The sequence below is a fragment of the Sminthopsis crassicaudata genome, chromosome 1, assembly GCF_048593235.1.
Source record: "Sminthopsis crassicaudata isolate SCR6 chromosome 1, ASM4859323v1, whole genome shotgun sequence".
Lineage (NCBI taxonomy): Eukaryota > Metazoa > Chordata > Mammalia > Dasyuromorphia > Dasyuridae > Sminthopsis > Sminthopsis crassicaudata.
This window is the reverse complement of record NC_133617.1, coordinates 481522014-481545665: the sequence shown is the minus strand read 5'-3', so window position 1 is coordinate 481545665 and position 23652 is coordinate 481522014. Positions and strand designations below refer to the sequence as shown.

General features: G+C 36.4%; 1 protein-coding gene across 9 annotated transcripts in view; it reads left to right on the top strand.

Moving 5' to 3' along the window:
- Positions 1-14307, top strand: part of IQCE (IQ motif containing E) — a 100063-nt gene extending 85756 nt beyond the window's left edge. For 6 of the 9 annotated variants that reach the window (XM_074281183.1, XM_074281182.1, XM_074281180.1 and 3 more), the window contains 2 exons: positions 651-767; positions 4065-5912. In XM_074281183.1, coding sequence (XP_074137284.1) covers positions 651-767; positions 4065-4210 — 263 coding nt within the window. In that variant the 3' untranslated portion in view covers positions 4211-5912. Of the gene's footprint in view, positions 1-650; positions 768-4064; positions 5913-13921 lie in introns of those variants that run through there. The other 3 variants (XM_074281186.1, XM_074281179.1, XM_074281185.1) reach the window with 2 other exon arrangements.
- The last annotated feature ends 9345 nt before the right edge of the window (positions 14308-23652 follow it).

The following is a 23652-nucleotide window of genomic DNA, read 5'->3' as shown; positions in this document are numbered from 1 at the left end:
TTCTCTACCTTGATTAGTGGCTTTTTTTTGTTTGATTTTTAAGGAAAATATCTCTTTTAATTTCCATTCCTATTATATTGAAGCTCAAAGTAGTATTATACTACAATTATTATATTTAGCATCTTAACTACATAATCCTGAAAATCCTTTCCAAGAATCTATGAATGAAGCACAGACTTCTTTCTGCCCACTGAAGAGCAATAATAAATTGAGTTCCTTCACTTGGTGTTTTTGATGTGAATAGCAGAAAAATGCTTACCAAAAGCAATGAGGAACTATTTGATTTTATAAGTGAAACTTTTGAGATTTTGAGATACCATTAAATCACAAAATATAGTCTTGATCATTTGTGAACATAACACTGAGGGCAAACAAGGGATCTTCTGTATGATGGCATTTTAGAAAATAGTCCTGTTCTCATTTAGTAGTGTTCAGAGTCAGCCATAAACTTTACTGTAGCTGCTTCTAATCTAAGAGATGGCATCACCTGGGGGCTGGAGGTGGGCATGGGCAGGTAGAAATGAAATTTCCTAAACTAGTAAAATCAAAATGTGCAGAGGAGGAGATGAAATACATTATAAATACGAGAGTTTTATTTGCTTTGCCATTGATGTACATCTTTGAAGTTTCTGACTTTTGAGTTATTCCAGGTAAAGAAGACAGTGAATTTAGTAGCGAAGAGGCTGCAGAAGAATTACCACCTGATGATGATGACAATATACAGCCCAAAGACCTGAAATCACTGATTCATCAACAAGCCTCTTGTGGTAAGTGTCCAGATACATTCAGTGAATCTCAGGAAAGAAGCCTGAGCGGTCTTCTTTCACAAAGAGAGTCGGGGTTTCTCTGGCCATGGAGTTGTCTCTTTGCTTGCTGACTGGAAAACATCCACCTGGCTGAAGGAAACGACAAGACAGTTTGGGTGAGAGGATAGGACAGAACAGCATATTCACTTGTCTGAGCACACTGGTGTTATGATCTGTCCTTTTAGTGGCTGAGTTCCTCATGTGCTTTTCTTGACTGACTTGCCATAAGCCTCCAGAAAGTAAGCTCAGTATAGTTTTTGTGGAGATCACTGCCTTTTAGGTCGTATTCCTGTTCATTTGCACCAGTGTTCCAACTCTTCTAGAACTGAATTCTGAGACTCTTAAATCAACCAAATTGTCCAAGCACTGTGGTCTAGTAAAGAAAGTGCTGGACTTGGAATAAGGAGACCAGGATTTGATTTCCGGCTCTGACCTTTACTGACTGTGTGACCGTGGGGAAGTCATTCAGTCTATCTGAGCTTTTGGTTCCCCATCTGTAAAGTGGGGAATCACAATACTTACACTTAACTCCCTCACAGAGTTGGTGTGAGAAAAGCTTTGTGAACCATAAATTGCTATAGAAATGCCAGTTGTTTTAATTAATATATTCAGGATGTAGTAGACAGAGGACCAGCCTTGAATCACAAAGACTCCAGCTCCTTCTGACATATACTAGCACAGTAACCATGGACATGTCATTGAAACTGCCAGTGACCTAAACACAGTCTAAATCACAACTTTGTTTCTTTCTCTTCCCTCTCTTTACTTATTTTTCATACACATACAGTCACATCACATACATATGCATAAGAATTTTTTTGAAAGGAGTACAAAGGTACTTAAGGTACAAAAAGTTCTATTGGTTTCCAGTGCACCAGAATGTTGAGAATGCCTTCTAATAACTTTCAGACTTCTAAATAGGTTTGAGTAGCATAGCTTCTTATTGACTTTTAATGTCCCCAGTGCTAAATTTTTGTGAAAGAATATAATTGTACTTCCCATTAGTCTTCTGGTTCAGAGTTACTCTAAACTCAAGATTTATTCTTATGCCTAAAATTAATGTGTATTCATGTGATTCAGGTACTTTTATCATTCTGTTTTCACTTAGGAAATGAGTCAGTCTCAGAGAAAGAGAGAGAGAGAACAAGAATAAATAAAATATCTGAGGCAGGATTCAATTATAATTTTCTTCTCTGTATCTCAGACATCATAGCTGCCATGACCAAAGAATTCATCACCAAGGGGTCTATCTGTGATGAACTTCTGTATAATTGGTCCTCAGAAAGCCATACTCATATTTCAATTAAGTGACTAATCATCTTAATCCTTAAATCTTTATAAACCAATTGTCTTGGTATGTGGAGAGTGCACTTTTTTCCAAACAATTATATCATCTAAACTCTTAAATTTGAATAGTAATTATGTTGGTTTTTTAAGAGTCATAGTCTTGATGGAATTGTCCAAAATAGTGTTTCAGAATGCCCTTCTTATTAGTTCTGTAGAATCGTTTTCTGAGAATAGCTGAAAAGTTTTGAACATAATACAGGTGAGAAGAAAAATAGTTATAATTGCAATACAGGGTATTTGGAGAGATGACATATCTTTATGAATCATCTTTTCTTTTTTTCATTTTATGTAAGTATGACTATATTGAAAAGAATCTTTAAAAATACACATACTAGATCTTATGCTTCCAAATGAATACAATCCTTTTCAGATCAGTCATTGTATTTCACTGTCTTTTCAGTTTATTGAAAATAAGTTTACAGTTCTTCTATGGGAGTTGCTTTTGGAAATTTTTGCCCTTTTTTTTTTTAACATTTTTATTGATTTGTCTTGTTCTTATATTATCTTTATTTTTAAATATATCCTTCTCCTTCCCCAAGCTAGAGCTCTATCCTTTATTAATAAAGAATAAAAAGAGCAGGGGTGGAGGGAAGAGGAAGAGAGAAGCAGAATTCAGCACAACTATCCAACACATTAACCAAGTCTTGTAATTTATGCAACATTCCACTCCTAGTCCCTCACATCTACAACAGAGATTTTTCATCTCTTCTTCAGAGTCAAGCTGAGTTATAATTTTGTGGCACTAAGTTTCATTTCTTTTGTTCTTTCCATTTTCATTGCTATAACTATTATGTGTTTATTTTTCTAGTTCAGCTTACTTCATTTGGGATCAGTTTACATAAGTCTTCCCAAGTTTTTCTGAATTCTTCAAACACATTTCTCATGGTATAATAATATTCCATTATGTTCATATACCACAGTTTGTTTAGTTATTCCTCATTATGAATCTGTTTTGTTTCCTGTTATTTGTTACCAGAAAAAGGTGACAAGTTTTTTTTTGAATAGTTTTGGTGATGGCAAACTTAACTGTTCAAGTATGGATTTAATTCATTAAAATAGCTCAAAGTCATTTGGAGCCAAGTCTGGTGAATAAGGTGGGTAATGAAGTTGACCTCTTTTCTGCCTATTGGTGCTGAAGTTGTGCATTTTTAAAGGTGTGATATTGCAAGTCAGCTCACTCATCCTCAGTTTCCTCCTTCTATAAACTGAGAGGTTCAGACAGGTGATTATTAAAATTTCTTCTAATTCTAAACCTGAGGTCCTATAAAGTACAAAATTGATTTTCTTGCATGCCTTACAGCCTGCTTTGGAAGACAGTTCTTAAGAACTAAAGAGTTAAAGCTGCAAGGGACCTTACCAATCTTCTGGTTCAACTCCCTCATTTTACAGATGAAGAAACTGAGGCTGAGAATAAATAACAATCTTTCTTCAAGATCATATAAGTAATAAGTAGTCAGCCTACTTCCTGGGCATCCTAGTGCAACACTTTCAGCTGTGCACGCACTTGTTTTGTTGTTTACATTCTTAAACAGTTGTAATCTTAAGGACACTTTTGTTCCTTAGGCCTCAACCTGGAAGGGACTGAAACATCCCACTTTGACTTTGCCTGTTTTTTACTGGATCCATTTTCCCCATTGAGACATGGTTCTGGTGTTTCAGCTCCACATTCCTTCATTTGGGAGTAGTATTTGTAATGATTTGAGAAGATTTCTTGATAAAATCAATTAATCTTGGCCAATGATCTATGCTGTATTGCTCTTTTACTCCTGCCTGTAGGAGGAGAGCTAATAATGTTTGTATGTTTCAAATGGGTCCCTTTTGTTCTGGAAGTTCAGTTGCCTGGAGAGAATTGTTTCTTTGAGGAGCTTATATGGTGTTATTGAATCTCATTTTCTTTGTGGTTAATTTCAGCTGTTTCCTCCCACACCCGGTTGCAGTCCATTGTTGCTCCACCGGTGGATGAAGTAAGCTCCGACGATTCCGATGATATTGTCATCTCTCCATCTCTGCCCATGAAGAAAAAAAACTCTCCCCATGTTAGCTCTAGGCTCTTGTAACTACCCACAGGAACGGTCCTACACATACAGCTGCTCTTTATTCCTGGATGAGGTTAAGGCTAAAAGCATAGAGGACTTCCTGAGCCCTTATTCTCTAATGCTGGAAGAGCAGTTTGATTGGTAGGGAAATGACATCTATTTACTCTTCTTAGAGATTTAAGGCACAAGCTAGCCACAATGCAAAAGTTGTGATGAGTGATAGAGGATCAAAGAAAGCTTCAAGTAGAGTCCAGGGTAGTTTTTCCCTTTTTTTTTTTTTTTTTTTTTAAGCATCATTATCATCATTCTTAACAGCTGAGAGCTATATTTCAATGAACAAAAGCTGAATTTCAGTTTCTTGTAGTAAAGCTCTTGTGGACATGATACTTCCCGTATTCCTGGGCATATCTACCACCTGCTTTAGAGCTCTATACTGAGCAACACTACAACTCTTTAGAGCGGAGCTGGGTGATTATGCTACTGGGGAGAAAAAAAGGTAAAAAACACAAAATTACAAACTGAAGAAGCTACATTAAAATTATTTTTGAAAATGTATTAGATTGAATTATAAACTGAAGAAGCTACATTAAAATTATTTTTGAAAATGTATTAGATTGGCTTAGCAAGGTGGCCTTACAAAGCCCAGCTACTGGTGTGGCAGGTTGAGGAGAGGAAAAGTCTCTGATCACAAAGTGAAAATGAAGTCATCCTATTCTGATATTTTAAAAACTCTTGGTTCTCATCATCATTTGTTTTGTTCCTGCTACATATTGAAGACTATCCTTAAATCTTGGACAGCCCTAACACTTGTAAAAGCTATAATTAACAGTAGGTCAACTGCTGAATTCTTCCAGAATCCAGCTGCCCCAAATGGAAAGAGCTGCCATGCTTGGAAGGAACAGTTGAAACATTGGGGATTATGTGTGTCAGAAGAGCACCTCATCTTCTATGAGGAATGTTTTTGTTTTTCCCTTAGGAAATCACAGATGAGTCCTTTCTTTAAAAATACACACATAGACCTAGTTTCCCCTTAAATTGTTATGTGTTATAATTTGAAGGGGATGAAATGTCACAATGCCCCTTGATCAGAAGAGTTGTAATGCATTTTTAGAAAGCAAGATCAAACTGTTACATTTATACCCAGCTTTCTAGAATCTTATTCTAAGGGTTCCAGTATAAACTCCTGGTTCTACATTTCCTTGTAGCTTAAAGTGTGAGCACGGGCATCAGGGAAGCAAGCAGGAGATATTGATTTACATGGAGATTCTATCTAGTGACCAGATAAACTGTCTCCGATACTCTGTCCCCATACAAATTCTGTCTTTATCATAAGTGTGAAAAAATCAAGTCAACTCAGTATTTAGAGTCTTCTGCAGTCATCATTCAGTTGGGCGGTTTTTATAGAACTAGTTCAAAAGTGAAAAAATTCATTCAAACACCCAAATCTTTTTGTATTGTTATTAATTTTCATGTTATCAAAATTTTTTGACTGGTGGCTTGACTGAACTGTATGGTGGTTTTGGCATTTGGGGAATTCAGCCTTAAATTTGTTTCTTTGTGATCTCCTTTCTTTCACTAGCTTCCAGAACTAATCTATTCAATAAGGTATAAGTACCAGGAGGATTCAGTTAAATCCAAGAAATCCTTGTCTGTAACTACTCAGATTAAAAATTAGAGCTTAAAAATTAAAATTTCTATTTACTACTCCCCCACTTAAAAAATATTCAATTGCTTTTTGTGTCTGCTTTTTAATTCTTGGGAATTAATGATCCAAGAAGTTATTTATAACTTCCTGAGGAAGAGGGGGGAATAATAGCCTTTCTTTTCCTGTTAGGAGATTTGGTTGTATCTTCTTTTGAGCCCAAAGCTCCACAGATAAAGCTGTGGAGGGTGACAGGATAACAGGCAACTGTCAACCCAAACAGTGATTACCAGAGCAAACAAGCTCAATATGCCTCTGTCAAGTCAGAAAAGTTTGATTATTCTGTAGAATGTCAAGAATGAGAAGAAAGTACAAATGACCTTTATAATGTAATCTGGAGGTGAGAAAGCACAACCCATTTTCTTCAGCATTTCTAATATGATAAAAAGAATTATTTTTATAGGAAGACTTATGTTTTCAAGTGGATACCACTGGGAATTGCACATATGATAATTTTTTTCTGTATGTTATACTTAAATACTAAATTTAAGAGCTTATATTCGGGGATTTCTATAGTTCTTTTCCTGGAGAAAACCATAGGATGTTATCAGCTTCTGGTGTGTCTTACAGGTGCCATTCTATGTATGGTCCTTTCTGTTGTGTGCCACATAAGTTGAAATTGGCAGAAAAAACTGCTAGCAATGTTTGGCAGGAAGAGAAGATGTGCCAAATCCAAGTATGACTTGTGGATATGAAGAGAAAAGGAAGCTTCTTGGGCTGACATGCCTAGCTGAAGAAAATAGGCCTCTTTCTCCAGATTGTGCATTTTCCTTCAGTTGAAACAGAATCACTCTTAATATTTTGCTACCTAGAGTATGATCCCCTCCATGTTCCATCTATGTACTTGCACCCTTATTTGAGAATCTTAGAAAATTATCTATTTGCTTGAACAGAAAACAGTTGCATTTATTGAAAGTCATTTAAGGACCTCAGAAGAAAACCAAGGGCCTGTATGAGTGTTTCTGGATTAATGTATAGGTGAAGATTTTTGAAGTGAGAATTCTCACTGTTTGTGGAATAAACTCGGACTTACATTCTAAAGATCATATTTTTACATTACAAAAGCCTAATTATACTCTGATAGTCTCTAATAGGTAGGCTGAGACTTAGACCGCCTCCTTGAAGATGGTGTTTCATACCTTTGAAGGGAGGACTTGTATTGCTATCTTCTGCATCTTCCTTTGGAGAAGGAAATGGCAAAACATTCCAGTATCTTTGCCAAGAAAACCCCAAAAGGGGTCATGAGAATTTGGACATGCTTGAAAAATGACAACAACTGAACCTCCTCTCTGGATAAATAGGACTGCAGGTAATAGGCCTATTTGTTTAACATTTTTCACCCCAACACCACGGCATTCCTTTGAAAATGTAAAATAATATGAGGAAAGATGATGTTACTTACTGTTTTTTAGAATATTAAATTCTAGCAGTTAATTTTGAAGGAAAAAAACCCCCATAAACTCTCAATTTCAGATATTTTAGAAGTGATCCATGAACAGAAAGCTTAATTTTAGTTATGGAACTTTTCATCATTTTTTTCCCAAAAATGTGTTTGTTTATTTTTTTAATATCAGCAACCATTGAATTAAATGAACGGAGAGGACTTTTTGTTTGTGGCTTATCATAGCTCACATCAGCATTGTCAGCCAAAGGAAACTGAGTGGCTACTTCACAATGAGGCTGCTTCCATTTTATCCCCTCAGTGGAAATACTGTCTGAGCAGTTTCCATGGGCTGCCTCTGAGAACCCTTCATCCCCACCATTGCCCATTCTGTGGAACCAACCTTCCTCACTAGATGTATTACTACTACTGCTGAGCTTTCATAAACACAATTGTTCTCTTCTATAGGGATTGGGGGAAAGGGGAGAGAAATAATACTCTTCTCAGGAGCTAAGAATAGGTTGCTCTATTAGCTTTTTTGAAGATGTCTTTAGAGCTACATGGGAGTGACTTCTAGTTAATCTAAATGGTAGTACCTCCGTATAGATCACTTGCTTCAGATTCATCCACTGGATTCAGGGATACTGGGAAAAGAAAGTGGGGAAGACTGTAGAACATGTGGAATATACAGGTGTTGAGGCCAGAGTGATGTAGCTTCAAAGTCTTTTCTGGGTTAGGGAGTGTTTAGATAATGCAAATCATTAAAAGGGGACTCCATTACTGAATTATACAGCAATGCAAAACTTAGCAAAACACATTAGAATCCAATACAGGGACACACAGTTTTTTAAAATTGAATTGTAAAATATTTTAAATGGAGTTAAATCTAAAACACTGGAAGTGTTTGTTTCTTAAGCCCAAAGAAAGGAAAACTATTGAAGTGGAAGGTGTAGCTTGACTCCTTGGTATCAGAGAAAGGGATTTGCCAGCAAAGGAAAGAAGTGCCCACTTAGAGGGTCAAATCAAATAGTGTCTAAACAGAACATCTTCCAGTAGACTATGAAATGCAATAGCTATAAAACTGCTTAGACTTGATGATAGGAAGCAGGATAGAGATATAAGGGGAAAAAGCTTAAGATGTTAGAAATATTTACATTTTCTTATATCATTCTTGTTAAAGAATGTTAAAGAAACATTGCAAAAAGAAATGAATGATTCTGATTAAAAAGATTTCATTTGACATCCACTCACCATTACTCCCAAAAAGAAAAATGGAAGAAAGAAGTATAACCTTGGTTCTCCAAATGGGTCAGTCAACTCTCCCTTTTCCTCATTCCCAGTGATAAAACCAACTTTATTTAGGAAAAAGACCATCTTGGCTTGAATCTATCAAGCCATGTCCAGCCAAGCCTTGCTCCAAAGCTTATGTCCGAGAAATAAATGTTCTCTGCAGAAAAGACCAATGACCTTGTGAAGTCTTCAAGGTACAAATGAAAATTAAACTGCACTATAACTTGTCTAATTGCAAAGGCTCCATTTTTTTGTTATGGAAGCTCAGCTTGCATGTTGCTCTTCTATAATCTATAGCAATTTACATTAGTACATTAGGCTTGAGGAAGCAAGAATGTGATGCAGCATGTACAACAGCATGATGCCCTGACCATATTCTGAACTTGCATTTCTCACATTGTCCTATCTTCAAGTGCCTAAAACCTAATAAATGTGGTGTACTATTCTACACAGTCCTTTACTGATCATGGTTAAATAATATTTTTTAAATTGGAAAAATTAGGAAAATTCTTAAAAGAATGAATTGTAAAACTATTAACTTGAATTGCTAGAAAGAGCATTGCTTTTAATGGTTTCTTAATTTTTTTTTTATTTAGAAATATTCTAATCTTGTTAATTTATATGTAAATCTCTTGGAATGGGAAAGATTTTTACTTTGCCTCATCATTATTCTTTATAAATAAAAGTTGTTTTGCAGAATAATTGTCTTGATTGCCATATAAATGTTTTGTTTTTTTAATTACTTCCAGGTGTGCTATTACTTTAATTCACATGGCACAACTTTAGAAATCCCATTTTCTGGAATTACATAGTTTTGTTCTTGTCATAAACATGGGTCCTGAAATTTAGAAACAGGCAGGATAATGGTGGGTCTCCTTGCCAATGTAAAGAGGTCTACTTCAACTGGTGGCTCCTTGTTCCATCTTTTAATCTTCTATTTAGTGCACACAAGGGAGGAGAGGAGCTGTAAGAAACTGAAGAGTCCAGGAGTATTTCTATTAATTTGACTGAATATTTGTTTCTGGAGCAACTTCTTTGGAGTTCAAACAATATTCAAATATGTCCAAACCAAAAAAAAGATGGGTTTTATTTTTGTATTTGTTTTTCTTCATTTGGTTGCAAAGAGTAGTTGCAACAAGATGATTTCAGATTAAAATGTTTATATTCTCTTCTAACCTCTGACCTCCTAAATTCTATGTCTATATTGTTTTAATCCCTTCAAGATTACCTTGTAAATTGTCCCTGGTGTTAGAAAGCTGAGCAGTATCCTTGTTCCTTCAGTGTTATCTGATGGTTAGTTGCTCATTTGGAAAATTTTTTGATTTGCCTCAAAAAAAGAAAAATCTGCAGCATTCTGCATAACTGGTGGAAAGAATGGCATTCTAGACTCCGAGCTTCATTCCTCAACCCTGTATCTTCCCAAAGAGTTCCTTTATTTCAATGAGGCTTAACATTTATTAGCAGAAAGTCATATTCTTCATTGTGAGTATTTTGCACTGGATTTGTGAAGGATGGGACTATCCATTTTTAACATGCATTTAGCCATTTACAAATGACTTAACAATTGTACTTTCAGGTTTCCCATGATGAAGAATTTCCATTCTTGCTCTAGACTGTTCTCCAGATGGGAAAGCAAAAACCCATTGTGATGCAGCCCATGTACCTCTGGGAACATTCTTTCCTACTAGTATATCCATTCCAAAGACTGATAGAATCCCTTAAATTATCCCCAAATTCCATTTTTCAGAGTACTTTAGAATGTAGGAGCCCCTCAGATATCTAAGGAAAAAGTACTTCCTTACCTTTTCATTCTTTTCTGGATTTCCAAAAAAACAGTTTTACAATAAAAGGAGCCTTAGGTCTGAGGTTAGAAAATCTCTATTCAAGTTCAGCCATTGAATTGTGGGCATTATAACCTCTCTATGTGTCAGATTTCTCACCCATAAAATGATGATACTACTGCTTGGACTCTGTGTATATGCAATGGGTGTTCTCTTGGATTTCTTAGACAACCTATTTTATATTTATATTTGACACCTATGCAATTAAGCATTTTCTAACTTGTATTATAGTTATTTGTATAGATGTTTTATCCCTCCTACTAGACTATATTTTAAGGTACTATGTAAATGTGAAGTGTTGTTATTTTTAGAGGAGTCAGAACTTTGACAATTAAGGTGCAAGGAGAATGGGTGAATAGGTCTTGAATCTTTTCATGTTATGGCTCCTTGCCAAAAACTCTCTCCCCCCTCAACCTGTCAAGGTGAAGGTAGCTGCTTTAAAATCTTAATTTGATCTGGCCCAATTTAAGCTCTGAGTGACATGTCTGTTAGACATTGCTGACCTAAGGAATATCAAAAGTTTAGTTTTCTGAGTGTCCTTGTTTCCATGGTACTAGTCTCAATTGGAGAAAGAGGGTGGAGTAGAAGAATCATGACCCGTATATTAATTAGCCAGCAGCATAATAGTTTGAGGTTCAAAGGAAAAGTTCAAATTCATGCGCACTGTAAGAAGCAGTGTTTCAATCGGAGGTAGAAAGCAAAGCCAGCCATTCACCTTAATGCAGTCCTTAAACCATTTTTCTAGCCACAACTCAACCTTGTCACCCTTGTCAGTGAACTGGAGTAAAAGACTTTCTTATACAAAAGAAGCAGGCAATGAGCCCCACACATCAATGAGGCTGGAAAGGCTTACAAGATGGGGAGAGATTTTATAGTGACCACCTTGAGAAGAGAAAAAGCATCCACAGGGCTTGCAGAGGTGCCGCTGGAAAAGAGGAAAGAAGAATGCTTACAGCTGTCATATTAGCTGCAATATCAGAAGAGCCCAGATGTGAGATGAGCATCAGAATTTGTAGATTTTCGCCTTGCCCACTCCCACCCCACACCCATAGTCTTGGATCCTTACAAGTCTCACTATCATCAACTACTTTGATGCTCCCAGATTCCACAACGAATCCGAATTATGGGGAATGTTTAATTCAAACAAATTAAGAGAAAATGTAGCTGGTATCACATGACTCAGGTTGTATGGAGCTCTTGAAAAAGTAGGCACCTAGGACCAGTGAACTACCCTAGAGCCAGCCAGTTCCTCTCAATCGTGAGGGATCCTCTCTGTTTTATACTACGATTATCTCGAGCAGGTTATCAATGTAAAAAGTGAGAGACTAGGGCAGAAATAAAAATAACTTTTAACTTCCCTTGTGCTCATCTCTTTTAAGTGACTTGCCTAGGATTATTCAACTACAGATTAGATTTGAATTTAGGACCTCCTGAGTGCAGGGCCAGTTCTCTATCCACTGCACCACCTCTATTTCCTTAGTACAAGACCCTGAGCAGGCTGGTGAGAGTGTTACTTGATTGTGTTTTCAAGCTAGCTTCTAAATACTTCCTACCCTTCCCTAATGTTACAAAATCTTAGTTTTAGGGAAGGAATCTTCCCTAATGCTTCTATGAAGCATATATCTAAAATAACTTGAATAAGGAGTCATTTAGCATGTACTTGAAGACTTTTATAAACAGAAAATTCACTACCTTGAGGCAGTCATTTCATTTTTATACAACTGTTAGTCTCCTATATTGAGTAAAAATCTACTTCCCTGAGACTTCCACCCATGGGTCCTAATTCTGCTCACGGTGGTCAAGCGAACCCCTTATGCATGTGAGAATCTTTCAGATACTTGAAAAAAAAAACATACTTGACTCCCCCAGCCTGACTTGGTATTCTCTAAATATCCTTAATTCCTTTAACTTGCCAACCACCATGATAGGTATTAGGGATAGAGACCCACCCTTGAGGACTTTTTACAGATGAGAAACTAAAGGATTTGACCAGGATCACACAATTAACAGCCTGTCTGACATTTGAACCCAGGTCCTTTGACTCCACATCCAGTATTTGTACCACATGGCTTCTCGTGTAATATGTGTATATGGGTGGGTGGGTGGGTGGATATGTATGTGTGTATATATGGCCTGGATTCATAGGATCTGAGGGAGGGGAGTTGTGATGTATGTGTATATGTATGTGTAATGATATATCAAGTGCTGAATGAGTAATACAATCATTGCCTTAGAAGAGACAGATCACTGTGGGAGGAAATTGAACTGGAAAAATTTGGATATGGAGGAGATTAGAGAAGTTACATTTGATTTGAGTTCAATGAATACAAAATGAAATGTTCACTAGAGCTGCCTCCTTATGAAAACATCCTTGGTGCTCAGTGAGAAGAGATCAGGAGTTTAAGCAGTCTATCTCAGTAGTCAATTGTAATTGATTTTTAATGTCATAGAAAGGGATTTAGTCATGTCCCTGCATTGTACTATGGTGTTTACAGGGATTAATTAGCCTGATGACAGAAGTACCTTCCCTTTACAATGTATGGTTTATAGATAGAGTAAGGAAAATGAACCTTTACATAATTAAGTCCTGGACAATGAGATCTGGAAACAATGTAACTGAAGTTCTCCCTAGTGCAGTACAAGGAGAACTTTGAGTAGGTCACACTGTCCCCTTTTGCTCTTCCCTCCTCTCCTTTTTACCCTGATAAAATCAGGTTATGATGAATCCAAGGATAACTTTAAAGCAGGGAAGAAGACACAAAAACATAGAACATGGATAGAGAGGTGGAGAGGAGAGTAGAAAGGGAGAGGGATAGTCTCTCTTGATTTTACTTTAGTAAGGGATAACATTTTATGGGATTGGTTATTTGTAGCTGAACCTTAGGTTTCGTAGAATTAAAAACTATAAAGGACCTTAGAGATCATTGTCTGATCTCTTTAATAATAATAACTACTCCCATTTCTATAGCACTAAAGTTTATGGAGCACTTTCTTAACCAACAATACCATAAGTTATTTAATGCAAGAGTGATTATCATTCATTCCCTTTTTATGAATGAGGAACGAGGTCCAAAGAGTGACTCAGCCCATGGTCACACAGCTGGTTAGTGTTGGAGTGGGATACACACCTAGATCTCCAGATTCATCCAGTACCATACATGCTGTCTTCTTTTATGTTTTTTTAAGAATCAGCTCAAGGAACCCTCTTCTTCTCATTCGATTGGCTGTCTAACTTATTCACTCCCTACCCAGTAGTCAAGTATTATTGCTGGGGGTTGGGGGGTGTCCTACCCCTGGGAGGGAGGCAGCAGGATGGAGTAGGGATTGCCTTGGATGTAACCCACCCTGAAATAGTCTATTGCTGTAGAGAGGTAAAGTTCTCATTGACTACTCTTTGCTATTCTATTGTTTGTCTTCATCTCCCAGGGTCCCAGGCATTGGATCTGTTGCCGTATATCTAAGTCAGTTATCAGTTTTATTTTGATTGTCTCTTCACATGTCTTTTTTTTCTCCTTGAGCTGGGAGGAACTGGCAAGAACAGCAGGAAGAGGAGGAAGTGATCACCGGAAACTCCTCAGTCTCCAAGACCCTTCTGGCCGCTGCTGAGCAGGAATTTTACAAATTCATTACAGAATTTTGAGGATAAGAACCATATTTTTTTTTCCTTTTTATGCTTTCCTGAATTCTGGCATTTGTGACTGGCTGCCAGGAAGATACAATGTGGATTTTATATGTTACCAGTCACCAGCCTGCTTCCATGCTCATCTCCTTCTTCCTTGTAATGGAGACTCACAGGCCAAATCCAGCTTCAGTAAAGCCTGCTTGCAACATCTTCAGGGGAATGAGCTGTTCCACATAAGTACATTTGCAATATAAAAGAAGCTTGCCCCTTTAAAGGTCAAAATTTGTTTTGTTTTAAAGTATTTTGGATGAAAATTTCTCTAAAATGTAATATATTTTCATAAGCAGAGTAGAGTGAATAGAACCGATGCGGTAAAAGAATTGGAATCAGATTAGGTGTTCAAAATCCTGAATCTGCTACTCGATATCCATTTAACTTTGGGCAACTCATCTGTGCCTTATTGTATTAACTGATCTCTTAGCTCCCTTCCTAGGGCAGTTAGATGGCTCAATGGATAGAGTGCCAGGCTAGAATCAGATTCATCTTCCTGAGTTCAAATCCAGCTGCAGACATTTACCAGCTGTGTGACCCTGGACAAGTCACTTAACCCTGTTTGCCTCAGTTTCCTCATTTGTAAAATGAACTAGAGAAGGAAAGGGAGAACTATTCTAGTATCTTTGTTAAGAAAACCCCAAATGAGATAATGAAGAGTGGGACACCAATGAAATGATGAAACAACAATAGGTCCTTTCCAGGTCTAAATTTATGATTTCATGCTTCCATGACTCAGAATCATGACTTTGAGAAAGTAACTTCATTGTGCCTGCATGGGGGGAAAGGCACAGGGAAGGAACACATTAATAAGTAGGGCTTTGAGGAAATAACAACTGATGGTGGTTCCTTCAATGAAGACACATCTGTTTTAATACAATTTCAGGGAGGGATAAAGTAGAGGAAGAATAATTATAGATCAGTCTCACAAAAATATTGATACATTTCAGTAAAAATTTAGCAAAGAGATTATAGCAATCTATCAAAAAATTATTCATTATAACCAAGTTGAATTTATGCTAGTGATGTAGGGATGGTTCAACATTAATAAAACAATTAGCATAAAAACAAAAATATAATTATTTCAATAGAGAAAACAATCTGACAAAATATAGTTCTCATATCAAAAAATCCCAAAAATACAGGCTTGAGGAGGGATCCTTCTTAAAATAGATTAGATGGCCACTGAAATCCCTTCTAACTTTCAAATTCTATGATTGTGTTTCTTTAAATTGACAAAAAGCCCATTTAAAACCAAGTGTATCATTTGCATGATACAAACACTCAAAATTTTCCTAAGTGTAGAGTGCCTCTTTTCCTCTAGATGATTCTAGATATATTAACAAGTTGAAAAATATAACTTTAAGATATAGCACTTTCTCTTTTTTTCTCTTTTTTTAATTAGTTTTTATAATTATAACTTTTTTTGACAGTACATATGCATAGGTAATTTTTTTTTACACAACATTATCCATTGTACTCCCTTCTGTTCCGAATTTTTCCCCTCCTTCCCTCCACCCCCTCCCCTAGATGACAGGCATTCCCATACATATTAAATATCTTATAGTATATCCTAGGTACAATATATATGTGCAGAACCGAATTTTGTTGTTGTTAATGCAAAGGAACAATTGTATTCGGAAGGTAAAAATAATCTGGGAAGAAAAACAAACAAACAAACAAAATGCTCACAGTTTACACTCATTTCCCAGTGTTCCTTTTCTGGGTGTAGCTGATTCTGTCCATCATTGATCAAGTGGAATTGGATTAGCTCTTCTCTATGTTGAAGATATCCACTTCCATCAGAATACATCCTCACACAGTATCGTTGTTGAAGTGTATAGTGATCTTCTGGTTCTGCTCATTTCACTCAGCATCAGTTGATGTAAGTCTCTCCAAGCTTCTCTGTATTCCTCCTGTTGGACATTTCTTACAGAACAATAATATTCCATAACGTTCATATACCATAATTAAGATATAGCACTTTCAAAGATAAAATTATCTTATTGCAAATTATATAATTGTTTACTTAGAAAACCCACAGAATCATTGAAAAAATAAGATGATTAATAACTTCAGCAAAATCACAGTATACTAAATCCACAAAAATAAGCATTTGTATATAGGATTAACATATAGTAGGAGACAATTATTCCTTTCAAGAGGACTACAAAATATATAAAATATTGGGAAGATATTACCAAAACACAGTCAGGAGTTAATATAACTACAACTTCAAAATGCTGCAAAAATAAAAAATTGTAATTGACGAGGCCACACCAACATATTTTACAGACTTAGTGTTATATCAAACTGGATAAAGTAATAATCATTTTAAAAGGAAAAGTATTTTCAAGAGAAATAATCACCCTGGACCTTAGCTTTATTAGAACTCTTTATTGAGTTCTAATCATAAAGTGGTAATCATATAAACTCTTTAGTATTAATTTAAAAACTGAAAATCAAATCAGTGGAATAAGAATTGACCAGACAAGGCCCAGAAGTAACTGAATACTGAAGCTTAGTGTATGATAAATACAAGCTACTTAAGTGTTTAGGGGAAAACTGGTAACCAATTTGATGGAAATTAGGTTTCATATCCAGCATTTCATACCACTAGCCATAATCTCCAAATGGAGAGGTTACTCTAAAAGGTCATATTATTTCATATAATTTGTAATGCTAAATGAAGCTTTGATGCCATTAAATCCTAGGAGGGATTGGTGTGGTTGTAACTTTTTCCTTTACATTTATTTATTTCGGCTTCCTCATTTGAAAAATAAAGGAGTATGGTGTTTTCTGGCTCTGACAGTATATGCTTCCATAGCTATTTGGAATATCTTCTGTAAATATGCTGTTCAATAATAAAGAAATGTTCTCAGACTTTACTGAGGTATGTCATAGAATTAATTGCCTTAGACTCCTGGGACTTTTTTGTTCTATATTGGCTCCTTGTGGATTTTTCTATTTCTTTTTTTCCTGTCAGCTCTCATTTCTGATTGTTGTTATAAATGCCTCTGGCATTTTCTGTCCCCTAGCCCTTTCTCATTTGCTGTTTCTAGGCTATTATATAATGAAATAAACAAGCTTGTTAGGATAGTGTATAAAATAGAAGTAAGTGGACATTGAGGGAGGGATTTGGGGCTGAGTAAACCACATATTTGATGGACTTTGTAACATTTTATTTTGCCTGTGTTTCTCCCACTTTCTTCCTGGTTATTGATTATAACATAGGGAAAGGAGGCTACTGGAGCAATCAGAGTGATCACCTCCAGATAAACGAAGGTTTTCTATCTTTGAAGCATAGAATAAGAGAAAGGGTATTGGACCCGAAAGCAGAAAAACTTGGATTTAAGTTTGGTCTCTGTCACTAACCTGGCCCCTTTGGGTCTTGGTTCCTTCATTTTGGCTAGATAATCTCATAAGGTCCTTTTCATATCTAACATTTCCATAACTCCACCATTTGACCATCTCACCCCAGCTCTAGGCAATATCAGTATTAAGCCTTTTACCCCATTCTGTGCAAGATGCTTGAAATCCTCCCAGAGACAGTGTAGTCTTTCTTCCAGCCATTAATAGCACTGGGCTATTTTATATTACAAGCAGATTGAAAACTGTTCATGGGTGATTTACATCAGCTCTATCCAGCCAGGTCTCTGGGTTATTTCAAGTGTTTGCTGCAGCTGTCAGCCCTCCAAGCTCAGTTTAGTGCTGACAAAAGCTAGAGGACTGAAGAAAAAAAAAAAACACAAAACCTCAGCACCTCTGTGGAGACTGAAGGCTTGCTCACTTGTTCTTTACTCTCCATACAGGGATCTGTTGGAGCAGAAACATCTGGGGAGTGGACTCTATCCAAGTATAGCTGAGCTCTTAATTACTTTAGCACCATCTACTTCCCTCCTCCCCACTCTAATGTCCCCAGTATAAGGGTATTTTTGGCTCTGGCTTTAGTTCACAGAGGAACTTGTCACCCTTTCTTTGTGAAGACTAGGACGATTGTATGCTTTAGAAATGAGCTCTCAGTGAATAATTTCCAATGCAGCCCTGGGAAAATCTATGGGAGATGTCTGGGCTAAGAGTGGAAAAACCAAGCAGAATCTCTCTGAACCATAATTCAAATTCACTCACAAAGCTATAGACAACAGTGGATATATCTTTTGTTGGATTTACCATGGAGGAAAAAAAAGTTGCCAACCTTCCTGTTTGTTATTGGCAATGAATTTGGTGTTTTGATTACCTTCCAGTAATAATAGTAACATTTATACAGCACTTTAATGTTTGTAAGATACTTTACAAATATTTCATTTTATCCTCACAGGAAGGATAAAATGAGGGATAGGTGCTATTATTATCTCCAATTTATAGGTGAGAAAACTTGAGGCAGTGAGTGACTTGCCCAGAGTTAGCCAGCTACTAAGTGGATGATGCTGGATTTGAATTCAGGTCTTCCTGACTCTAGGTCCAGTCACTCTAGATTTCTGTACACATAAGGTTTGATTTTTCTGAAGAAAAAGTCTTGTAGTATTTGGCTAGGAATTACAGGAACTGAGTTTTGGGCCCAGCTCTCTTTTTGATTAGCCTCTCATTCTGCTTCTCTATCTGTAATATAATTAGGCTAGATTATAGAGAATCTTGAAATTCCCTTCTAGTTCCTGAACAAAATTTATCACAGAACTAAAGATTAGAACTTGAAAATGTGAAAGGAAGAGTCACTTCAGCTGGTCAGTTGTTGCTTGAAGGCTTCAGGTGGCAATGAAGCAGGCTTGTGCTGGTAAATGTCAAAAAGCTCACCACCAAAAAAAAAAAAAAAAAAAAAAAAGTACAACATGCTTTTTTTTTCTTTCATTTATATAGTATTTTTATATTTCTCCAGTTACATGTAAGACATTTTAATATTCATTTTTAAAACTTTTGAGTTCCAGATTCTCTCCTTATTTCCCTCCTTTCCCCCTTCATTGAGAAGACAACTTAATAGATGTTATACATGTGTAGTCATGCAAAACATTTCCATAAAAGTCATGTTGTAAAAGAAAACATAAACCAAAAAAAAACCCTCAAGAAAAATAAAGCAAAAATAGTATGTTTAAATCTGAAAATTGCCATTGGTTCTTTCTCTGGGTATGGATAGCATTTTTCATTATAAGTCCTTAAGAATTGCATGACACCTTTTTAATCATGATCTGCATCATTCACATTTTCTCTATCACTTTCTTAAGCTTACTCAATCAACAATAATAAGTCAAGCCCTGATTTGTGGTATTTGCTGGTTTCCTTTCCACGGTACAAATGCTTACAATGAACATTTCACAATTAAGTCTGCTCTCCCTGGCAAAGTTGAGCTGGCTTCAGCATAGTTCTTTAAGGAAGCTACTTTTTCTTATGGCAGTTCATTCTATTTTCGGGAATAGCTTGAATTTTTAGAAAACTTCTGATGTCCAGCTGAACTATACCTCCCATGCCTTGTTCCTAGTTCTACCCTCCAAGATCAAGTAGAAAAGTTCCTTTCTCCATGAAGAGAGAATTCCTTCATATACATGAAGACTGCTGTCCTATCCCTACTAAGTCTCTTCTTCAAGATAAACTTTCCTAGTTCTTTCAAATAATTTACCTATGGCATAGTTTCTAAACTTTACACTTAAGGTTGTTTTCTTTTGGACATATTCCATTTTGCCAACATCCTAAGTATAGTACATAGAACTCTTCACTTCTACTTAACTTCTATCATTCAGGGACACTATCCTTCCTTCCCTTAGTACAGACTATGATTATTTTAGCTTTTTTGACTTCCACATAATATTGTTGATTTATCTAGAACACATGGTATCCACTAAGACCTCTAGATTTTTTTTCACAGAACCTGATTGTCTAGCTGCACCTCCTCTTCCTCTATATATATGAAGTTAATTTTTTAACTCAAATGTGGAATTATAAATATTTGTCCCTATTAAAAGCTATCATTGATTTATTATTCTAACCAACATCTTTGGGAATCTTGTGCTTTCTAATGCATTAACTAGCTTTGCTAATTGGGGGCAGCTACAAGTTTTTATAAGCACGCTATCTATATCTTCATCCAAGTCATTAATTAATAATGTTGAATAGAGTAGGCCAAAGGGCAGATTTCTTGGGCAATCCACTGGAGACTTTTCTCCAACTTGATTGATGATAGTACTCTTTGGACTTGGTTATTCAACCAATTCTTAATCCACCAAATGATACTATTATCCAGTCTACATTTCTCCACCTCTGACATCCTGTAATTCTAATAAAATGACCCCTGCTTAAAGAAAGCTTTAAGACAAGGCTTCTCTTCCTGGCAAAGTTCTATAGCATATTATGATAACTTGTGAGCATTTATAAAGGGCTGCAGTAATCATTCCCAGCCAGGTAGTTTCATCAAAAACACAATCATGTTGGACAAACCTAATTTCATTTTTCGTTCTTCCCTATTTCCCTCCCCCTTTTTCCTCCTCCCTCTCCTTTCATTCCTTTCTTTAATTTCTTTCTCCTTCCTTTTCTCCCTTTTTTCTTTCTTCTTGTCTTCTTTCCTCCCTTCTTTTCTTTATTCATTCCTCCCTCCCTCTCTTTCCTTTTTTCTTTTCATCACAGTGCCTGACATATAGTGAGCACTTAATGTTTGTTGACTGATTCTCTAAATGCTAAATGAATGGAATATTTAGGTTTTAACAAAATATTTGATACAGTCATCTATGCTTCCCTTATGGACAAGATGAGAAGATGTCTCTAAATGATTATATAGTTAAATAGATTTAGGACTTTTTAGAATGACTTGATCCAAAGAGTAGTCATTAATAAGTCAATGGCAACTTGGAAGAAGCACTCTAATGGAATGCTCCAGGGACATGTTCTTGACCTTGTTCTGTTCAATATTTTTATCAGTGACTTGGATGAAGTCACAGATGATATACTTGCCAGATTTATAGGTGATTAATCTGGGAGGGCTACTAACCCAATGAATTTAGATCCAAAAAGATGCAGACAGGCTAGAAAAATCAGTTGAATAAGAAAAATTTCATAAGGATGAATGTTAAGTTCAACAATTAGAGATTTAGAATTGGGTGGGATCTTCTGGCACCATCTAGCCCAACCACCTAATTTTACAGATAAGAAAAAAGACCCCGGAATATTAAAGAACTTGCTCAAGGCCAGGTAGATAATAAGTGACAAAGCTGGGATTTATAATCTGATTTCCTTGATTCCTGAGCCAGCATCTTTTCCCTTTCACTACTTTCCTGGTCTTCTCCTTCCCAACCCACAAAAACCCATCAATACAAGACAGAGGAAAAAGTGTGGCTAGAGAGTAGTTTCTGTGAATAAGAACTAGGGATTTTAATAGATTGCAAATGAAAATGAATCCACAATATGAATTACAGCCTTAAAAAAATAGCAAACAAGAAACACCAATAAAAAAAAAAAAAAGCAGAGTTGTCCATTTTGAAGGAAATCATCTCCAGAGTATTGCATTCTGGGCCCATTTTTAGGAAACACATAGACAAGCTGGATCTTGTCCAGAAGAGGTCAGCTTGGGTGGTGAGAAGACTAGAAACCATACTGTACATAGATCAGTTGAAAGAACTGGGGATGTTTAGCTTGGAGAAGAGAAGGAGGTCAGAGATGGTATGAGACATCATAACTGTCATATATTTGAAGAGATGTCATATGGAAGAGGGATTATACTTGCTCTATTTCATATCCCAGAGAATAGGACTTTTAAAAATGAATGGAAATTGCCAAAAACCAGATTAACCTTAGTATAAAACAAAAATTTTTAACAGCTAACCTTCTCCAAAGGTAAATTATACTGGTTTTTTTCCCTCCCTTGAAATCTTTCAATATAAGTTAGTCAATCACATGTTAGTGATATTTTAGAAGGGATGCTTGATTAGGTACAGGTTGGACTGGGTGAGGATTTGAGATCCTTTACATTTCTCTTCTGTGAAGATGTTTTAGTCAGTGCTAGACTCTATCCTTGATCCCTTAAAAAATGTAAAATATCAATTTAAGTCCTCAGGACATTTACTTGAGGCAGCTAGGTGGCACAGGAGTGAATAAGTACTTATCCTAAAGTCAAAAAACCCTAATTCAAATCTGGCCTCACACACCTACCAGCTCTGTGACCCAAGGGAAGTCAATATCAATCTGCCTCAGTTTCCTCATCTGTAAAACGGGGATAATAATAGCACTTATCTTCCAGAGTGGCTGTGAGAATTAAATGAGGTAATAATTGTAAAGTACTTTGCACATAGCAAGTTCTATATAAATGTAAATTATTCCTTTGTGTCCTATTCAAAAAAATTGCAGAGAAGTTTATTATTTGTTTACTGACATCTTCATACCTTCAGAGGTTTTTTTTTTAATGGTATATTGCTGTTTTTCTTTTCTTTTTTAATTGTTTTTTTTCTGGTTATATGTTAGGTTCTTACTAAGTGTTAATGAGATAATGAGATATTAGGTTTTTACTAAGTGCTAAGTCGGTACTTAACAATTTTCTAGTTCCGGCTCTTCAGTTACAGTTATATATGTACATTAATTTTTTAAATACACATTTCTTTTAAATCATGTTGTGCTGTTTTTATTTTCAACATTACTGTCATTTCCTAATGATTCCTCTTTGAGCTCCTTTAGGACTTTCCTTATGGCAAAGAAACATAGTTCAAGAAAATGAATGGGTACATTGGCTGTGCTGAAAAAATATGCCCCCCTACACACTTATAGTCCATCACCTCCCTGCCAAGATGGGAAGCATCCTTCATCACTAATCCAAGAAGTTTCTTCATCTATAATTTTGATAGCACTGCTAGGGTCAGATCTTGAATTCCCCCTTGTACAATTTGTTGAACAAGCATTAGCCCTGTGGAAAGGGGTCGTCCCTTTCCTTTTGGGAATACACATACTAGGCTGGCTTCACTTTACTTTTGAGTGTGTTTGGTCTTGGCTGTACTGTACCTTTTATCAGCAGCTCTACAGCAATACTGTGGAAACACATTTCTAAGCTGTCACAGACAATTGGAGCTGGAAATAATACCCAGCAAGGGCAAAGAGCAGTCTGAGTGCTTATAAACACAGTTTTCCTAGTGAGCAATTGCAAGATCTGAGCGTATGAATTGGCTCAGCTTGGACAGAGCACAATTACCCACAGACATTCTTGTCACATGAGAACATCAGCCTGAAGCTTCTGCAGTATTTTCCCTCTGTCTCTGTCTCTGTCACTCTGTATCTCTGTCTCTTTCTATCTCTATATGTGTGTGTGTCTCTTTGTATGTCTGTCTCTGTCGCTGACTTTCTTTGTATTTGTATCCCTCTGTCTCTATCTCTTGCTGAGATCTGTTAAAGACTTTACTTAAAAAGGTCCAGGTCTCCCACTGCTTCCAGGGCCATCTCCAGTCATTTTGATCTATATCTGGCCACTGGACCCAGATGACTCTGGAGGAGAAAGTGAGGCAGGTGACCTTGCTCAGCCCTCCCTCACTCAGGCCCAATTCACTCGCATGTTATGGCATCATCTCCTTGATGTCATGGTCTTCTTTGAGAAAGAAGGACAGGCAACATGTATAT